Below are 8,147 nucleotides of genomic sequence, written 5' to 3' on the forward strand. Positions count from 1 at the left end.
AGCAGGAATACCATGCATATCAGTCAAGACAAAGACAGTACTATCCACATCATTATCATCATCATCATCAAATAACTTTTCATCATTTCTTTCAGATTAGTATTATTATTATTATCATTTTTTAAACATTCAATAACTACATATCATTTGGCTTGTAAAAAGAATTTACGCAACGTGAAATACAGACCAGTCCAGTTGAGAACACTAGACATGTTATCGTCATCAGGTAAGAAACTATTTCTGTGTCCCACTGATGTCATGCCTATTTGTTCTCTTGCTATCCATCTCTATACTTTTCCCTTCTCCCACCGCATTTCACACTGTCTTCAGCATCCTTAACTATTTTCACTCCTCTGATGCCCTCCAATATTTTTATCTCTACCATAAAATGTAGATAGTTGGTATATATTATGTGGATACATACAGTATTTTTCTTTACTTTCCATCAAATGTCAGGATCTTATTGTTTTTTATGGCTGAGTAGTATTCCATGGAGTATATGTGCCACACATTTTCCTATCCATTCATCTGCTTGTGGACATTTGTGTTGGTTCCATGTCTTAGTGATCATGAAAAATGCTGCAATAGACAATGATGTGCGAGTACATTTCCAACTAAGCATTCTCCTGTCTTTGGGTAGGTACCCGGAAGTGGGATTGCTGGATGAAACGGTGGTTTTACCTGTAGATCTTTGAGGAACCTCCATTTGTTCTCCCCAGTGGCCGAACCAGTTTGCATTTCTACCAGCAGTGTAGGAGAGTTCCTCTTTCACCACATCCCCACCAACACTTATTACTTTTTGTATTTTTAATATTCACCGTTCTGACAGAGGTAAGGTGATAGCTCATTGTGGTTTGAATCTTCATCTCCCTCATGATTAGGGATGTGGAGCATTTCCTGAGATTCTTTTCAGCTGTTCATATGTCTTTCTTAGAGAGATTTTTGTTTGTCTCATTTTCCCATCTTTTTTTTTTTTTTGTAAGCTACGTGAGTTCCCTGTGTAATCTTGTCATCTGAGGAATATTTGACAAAAATATTCTCCCCATTCTGAGGGTTCTCAATTCACATTGTTACTGTGAAGAACAAGTGCAGAAACGTTGCTGTGCAGAAACTTCTTAGCCTGATACAATCCCACTTGTCTATTTTAGAGAGTATTGCCTATGCTTTGAGAGTCTTATTTAAGAAGTCTTTGCCTACTCCAATGTCTCTCAGAGTGTCCCCAGTGTTTTCTACCAGTAGTTTTATAGTTTGTGGTCTTATATTCAGATCTCTGATCCATTTCGAGTTGATTTCTGTTAATGGTGAAAGATGGGAGTTCAGATTTATCTTTCTGCAGGTGGATATCCAGTTTTTCTAGCACCATTTACTAAAGAGGTTTTCCTTTTCCCAATGGATTGACTGGTATCTTTTGTCAAAAATCAGTTGGTTTTGGGTGATCAGCAGTTAGCGTAATGGCTATGTCACTGGACTTCCACGTAGTCGACCGTGGTTCGCGTCCCGGACCCGGTGGCTTAAAACTCACGCCAGGCGCGTGTGCATGCATGTCCAAGAACCCGAGAAGAGAATGGAGGAGAAGGGATTGCGGCATGACCATCCCCCCTGGAGGGTGATTTCTTGCTTTCTGTCTCTATGTCTCTCTCTGTCTGTCTGGCGAGTGCACGCGCCCTATAGCAAAAACCTCTCAAAAATCTGAAAAAAATCAGTTGGTTTTGGAGGGAAAGGGAGTATGTTCTCTTTTCTAAACACAGACCCTGGTTGTTGTTAATAGGCACACTAATTTTTAATATGCTTAAATTAGAAAAAATACTGTTTCTTTGGTGATACAATTACCTTCACTATTTTTTTTGTTATGCATTATGTAAGTTTTTCATACTTCTTTTGTTTTGCACAAGTTTATTTTCCTTTTGTAAACTCAAGACAATAGACTTGATTAATTTTTTCTTTATTTTACAGCTGCTGAAATTATCACATTACCTTTAGAATATAATCTGATTTCCTCTGTGCTTGTTAAATGAAGTAATTATTTTGTGTATCTGTGTCTTTTTATTTAAACAGTTGCATGTTTAACAATTCTATCTTTTGAATTTTAAACATGCTGTGTGAGCTAAGTTTGTCTATACTGGAAGATTTTTTTTTTTTTATTGACACATGGGAAAATACACTTTTAGGTAACTTATTTTAGACAGAAGTTTCTTTGCCTGTAGTCACTCCGTCAAATGCTGAGAGAACCTTCTAGTTGCTTTCATTAGTCAGCCAATAAATATTTATTCATGGAAAAAAAGATTAGTTGGCTGTAAGCTTTGGGGTTTATTTTTGGGGTCTCTATTCCAAAAAATTGGTCTTCTCATATATATTATTACACTTCCACACTCACGTTTTCTTTTGCAGCTAGTACCATGTGTGTGTGAGCACACAGAATGCTTTTCCAGCTTTCATAGTTTCACACTATATACAAAGTGGGGTCTGTATAAAATGTATGCATAGGGTTGGCAGGTGGCATGATGGTTAAGGTGCTGGACTCCCACATGGCCAACTGCAGTTTGAATCCCAGACCTGGCAACTTACTTTCTCACTTTCCCTCACTCTTTCTCTAGTCAAATTAAGAAGTAATAAAAAATACAATTAAATAATTAAAAAATAGAGAAATGTTAATTGGGTCGCAAAGAATTAAAAAATAATTTTATTTAAAAGTTCAGTTAGATAGGGACTAGCAATTGGCATAATGGCTATGTCACTGGACTCCCATGTAGTCGACCACAGTTCAAGTACCAGACCTGGTGGCTTAAACTCATGCCAGGTGCATATGCATGTGTGCCCAAGATCCCAAGAGGAGAATGGAGGAGAAGGTATTGCAGCATGGCCATCTCTCCTGGGGAGGGGGGTGATTTCTCACTTTCTGTCTCTCTCTTTCTGGTGAGTGCACACACCGTATAGCAAAAACCTCTCAAAAAAAATTCAGTTAGATACAAGAGAAAACAAAGAGCAGCTAAACAAAATTAGCAAATGATACATAAGCAAAAGGCAAACATCAGCAAACAAAGAAACCATAAAAAACCCAAACAGAACATCTAAAGCTAAAGAATATAACTACTGGGAACCAGCAGTTAGTGTAATGGCTATGTCTCTGGACTCCCGCAGTTCGTGTCCCGGACCCGGTGGCTTAAACTCACGCCAGGCACATGTGCGTCCGTGCCCAAAATCCTGAGAGGAGAATGGAGAAGAAGGGGTTGCGGCGTGACCATCCACCCTGGGGGGTGATTTCTCGCTTTCTGTCTCTATGTCTCTGTCTGTCTGGCGAGCACACACACCCTATAGTGAAAACCTCTCCAAAAAATAAATAAATAAATAAAAAAGAATATAAGTACTAAATGAAAAAATTTAATTAGTAAATAGAAAAATAACGACTAAATGAGGTCTTCAACAGTAAATTGGATCAAGCAGAAGAAAGATAAAAATGAAAGATAACAGGTGCTGGTGAAGAGAAAGAGAAATTGGACCCTTGTGCAGTTAGCAGACATGCGCAATGGTGCAGCCACAGTGGAAAGCAGTATGGAGAGTCCTCAGAAAATTAAAAATGGAATCACGACATAATCTAGCAACCTCATTTCTGGGTATAGACTCACAGCCTTGAAATCAGCATCCTGAGGAGATGTGTACACTACCATGATTCACATTGCCCAGGTTAGAGGGAAACAAACACCCATCAAACGCCCATACTGCAGAAGATGCAGTATGTTTACACAATGGAATACAATGCAATGTCTTAAAAAATATCACTTGTAACAGTGGGATGAACACAGAGGCCATCACGCTAAAAGAAAAGGCAGGTGTAGAAAGACAAATGCCACATAACTTCACTTAAGGTTGGACTCTTGACCAGTTGAATTCATAGGCAGAGAAAGTAGGTGGAATTTAGGGAGCTGCTAGTCAAAGGATACAAAATTTTATAGGCAGCAGGGATGGCTCACAGGAATAGTTCAGGATGTCTATTGTACAATATGAAATATACATGACTATCGTTCATAGCAATTTGTTGTATATTTGAAAATTGCTAAGAGATTTAAATGTACTTGCCACAAAACAATAAGCAATTGAGGTGAGATGATAATTAGCTTGATTTAGTCTTTTACAATCCGCATGTATACTAAATCATTATATTTGATATTGTACACCATACATATGCATAATGTTTTTCTATTAACATTTATCAAGGAAGGAAGGAAGAAAGGCGGGAGGGACAGAAGGAGGGAAGGAGAAAGGGAAAGCAGGAATTTGTGACATGGATGAATCTGGAAGACATCCTGCTAAATTGCATAAGCCAGTCACAAAAGGGCAACTAGTGTGTGATCCCACTTATATCAGGTGTGTGAGATAGACGTGGATGCAGAAGTAAAGACACACTCAAGGGAGGGCCGAGGGGCTTTGTCCTGGAGGGTGAACGGCTTGGCACACAGGATGGTGAGGTCTGAGGTGTTCTGCATGTCTCTGTGCCTACAGCCCAAGTACTGCACCGTACAACTAAAGTGTTAAAAGGACAGATCTCATGTATGTTCTTATAACACAATGACAAAACAGGCACAGGGAACCCCTAGAGATGGAGCAAACATGTGTTATGTTGATTGTGAGGGTTTTCTCATGAGTGTGCGTAAGTTGTAATTCATCAAACCGTGCAATTAAATAGGTGCACTTTTTGTCTATCAGTTATTCCTCAACAAGGCTATTTTTAGCATGTAAATAATAGCATATTTTAAAGTCAAATTATCTCTATTGATCTAGTTTATTAAATGCTTTAGGACAAAGTCATTCAATGATTTTTATACTCCAGATTTGTGTCTGCCATGTACATGGTGGGCTTAAGATCACCAGAAAAGAGGCACTCACTAATTTCTACAAAAAGAGTGTTTAGCATATTTTGTTTCTTTTACCCTTACTGAATTCTTGAAATATATTTTTAAATGAGAAAGAATAGCTAATACAACTCCTAGTCATCAATGAATTTGAACTATGAGCAGGCACCTTTGCTTCTGCCTGGTAAAGAAAGCACATACGGAAATTGCTTATTTTCATGAAGCATTAGTGGACAGACATTACTATATAAATATGAAATGCTTATTTGGCAGAAACTGAACACTTTTTTTTTTAAGAGATATCATCGCTGTAGGGTGCATGTGCTTACCAGAGAGACAGAGAGACAGAAAGCAAGACTTACCCAGGGGGACACTGCAATCCCTTCTCCTCCATTCTCCTCCAAGGATTTTGGGCATGTACACACACATGCCCAGTGTGAGTTTTAAGTTGCAGAGTCTGGGACTCGAAATGTGGTCAACAATGTGGGCATCTAGCAACACAACTATAACACCATCTACTGTTCCTGAAACTGATCATTTTACCCCAAAACAGTTTTAGAAGCCTCAAAACCGAGTGAAACAATAAACATTTAAGCTTTTAATTGAATTATTGAGAGTAAGTGTTGGAGGTACATCATGGTGGGAACCACAGGTCACATCCACCCATAGCTCTCTTCCGTGGATAAAACTCTTGACTTACACAAGCACACAGCAAAACAAGACAGCCGATCACCTTACAGAGATACGTGCATGAATGTGATGTGGTTGCAATGAAATTTAGAACCATGGGTGGGCTGAACAGGAGCTGAGTGGCATCACTTCCTCTAGTGCCTCCGTAGGGAGCCCAGTTTTCCTGAGAGAAGCTTCTTTAGAGCCTCTTTGACGTCCTTGTTCCTGAGAGTGTAGATGACAGGGTTCAAGGTGGGCGTCACCATGGTGTAGAAGAGGGAGATGAACTTGCCCTGTTCCTGGCTGTACCTGTCCCTGGGTTGCAGGTACATGTAGATTATGGTGCCATAGAAAATGATCACCACAGCAAGGTGGGACGAGCAGGTGCTGAAGGCTTTGTGCCTCGCCTGGGCTGACCTGATCCTGAGCACAGCGCGAGTTATGAGGCCGTAAGAGAGAAGGACGAATGCCGGAGGGATCACAAGGAACAGAATGCTAACCACGAAGAGCACCAACTCGTTGATGGTGGTGTCTGGCACTTCACAAATGAAATGGTCCAGCCGGTGGTTGCCACAGAGAGGTAGCTGCAAGGTCAAGGTCGCGTGGACCAGGGAATTGGCCACACCGCTGAGCCAGGAGACTGAAGCCAGCTGCCGGCACACGCGCGGGTGCATGTGCACCACATAGTGGAGGGGTTTGCAGATGGCCACGTAGCGGTCGTAGGCCATGACCGCCAGCAGCACGCACTCAGTGGAGCCCAGCGCCAGAGAGGTGTAGAGCTGCAGGGCGCAGCCACCATAAGAGATGGTCTTCCCGGGGCCTCGCAGGTGAGCCAAGGTCTGGGGGGCGAGGCTGGTGGTGAAGCAGAGGTCCAGGAAGGAGAGGTGGCTGAGGAAGAAGTACATGGGTGTGCGGAGAAGGGGGTCCAGACAGGAGATGAGGATGATGGCCAAGTTCCCCACGAGGGTCAGCATATAGAAGAGGAGGACGAACACGAAGAGCACAGCCTCCAGGTGAGGGTGGTCGGAGAAGCCCAGGAGGATGAAACCCACCAGGGCGCTGGCATTGGCCCGCCGCATCCCGCGGAGGGACCCCAGCTCCTAGAGGGGACCCTGGGTTCGTGCAAAGCCACTTGCCCTGGAATAGCAGAATGAAAGCAGCGAAAGGGTCATGGAGACCAAGTTGTGTGAACTGCTAGATGGAACATCCATCCCTGCTTCTTCATCCCAGCTCAGTGGCTTTTGGAATTTATGAAGGCTTTCAACAGGGTTGTGGGGACTGACTGCTAAAGCCAGTCAGAGTGGGTATGTACACAAATAATGTGTGAGGAGGACTACTGAAAATAAGTATCTTTTAAAATAAAGAAGTAAACAGCTTCTCTATGGTTTTTAACTTTAAACAAAAATACATACAATATTCAGATCTGATCATAGGCACAGAAAGTAGAAAATTTCTCCCTTATCTTACCCTCCCCTCACACACATACCCTTACACTGGGTTCTGTCTCATAATGTGAAAAGTTAGGTTAGCCATGTATTATCTGGAGAGGCTAAATAAACAAATAAATAGATCAGTTATATAATGAATAATATAAACTTAAAACACATATTCTACAGCTAACTAGATAAATTTTTAACTAGGTTTTATGAAATAATGTATAAAAGATTATTTTCAAATGTGGAGATGGAGGGAACCAGCAGTTAGCCTAGATAAATTTTTAACTAGGTTTTATGAAATAATGTATAAAAGATTATTTTCAAATGTGGAGATGGAGGGAACCAGCAGTTAGCATAATGGCTATGTTGCTGGATTCCCACGTAGTCGACTGCGGTTCATGTCCCAGACCCGGTGGCTTAAAACTCACGCCAGGTGCGTGTGCGTGTGTGCCCAAGATCCCGGGAGGAGAATGGAGGAGAAGGGATTGCGGAGTGACCATCCCCCCTGGGGGGTGATTTCTCGCTTTCTGTCTCTATGTCTCTCTCTGTCTGTCTGGTGAGTGCATGCGCCCTATAGCAAAGAAAAAAAAAAAAAAAAAAACCTCTCAAAAAAAATGTGGAGATGGGAAAATATTCATGGATTGAACTTTTTAAGAGATTTTTGCTATAGGGTTTGTGTGCTCACCAGAGAGACAAAGAGACAGACAGCGAGAAATCAGCCCCTAGGGGGATAGCCATGCCACAGTCCTTTCTCTTTCATTCTCTGGGATTTTGGACATTCACACATGTCATGGTATGTTGTAAGCTGCCAGATCCGGGACTCAAACTGCAGTCAGTCCTGTGGAAGTTCAATACTTTGACCACCACACCACCTGCTGGCCTCTGGAATTAATTTTTAAAAACTTTCCAAAATAGGTAAGATTGTAGGGACAATATTATCGATGACAGCAAGGAAATGAAAAATCATATTTCAGTAACCAAAGTATATTCTATACATTTAAACTATCTCATATGAACTCACTCGGTGATTTAATTGCCAAAAAATAAAATTTATTTTTAGATATCATATATATAGGGACCAGCAGATGGTGTAATGGCTATGTTGCTGGACTCTCATGAAGATAACTGTTAACCGCGATTAGATTCTTGGACCCAGTGGCTTAAACTCACGCCAAGCGAGTGTGTGTGTGTGTGT

General features: G+C 41.3%; 1 protein-coding gene across 1 annotated transcript; it reads right to left on the reverse strand.

Moving 5' to 3' along the window:
- Window positions 1-5,671: 5,671 nt before the first annotated feature.
- On the reverse strand, window positions 5,672-6,595 carry LOC102496283 (olfactory receptor 2G3). Its single transcript, XM_006153459.1, has one exon. It carries the CDS (start codon window positions 6,593-6,595, stop codon window positions 5,672-5,674), a length of 924 nt encoding a protein of 307 aa, XP_006153521.1.
- Window positions 6,596-8,147: the final 1,552 nt, after the last annotated feature.

This window comes from Tupaia chinensis, unplaced genomic scaffold (assembly GCF_000334495.1).
Source record: "Tupaia chinensis unplaced genomic scaffold, TupChi_1.0 Scaffold000375_1, whole genome shotgun sequence".
NCBI classification, from domain to species: Eukaryota; Metazoa; Chordata; class Mammalia; order Scandentia; family Tupaiidae; genus Tupaia; species Tupaia belangeri.

Bases quoted from the DNA above. Each gene is read 5' to 3' on its own strand.
- LOC102496283 (XM_006153459.1), bottom strand. From the start codon at position 6,595: ATGCGGCGGGCCAATGCCAGCGCCCTGGTGGGTTTCATCCTCCTGGGC.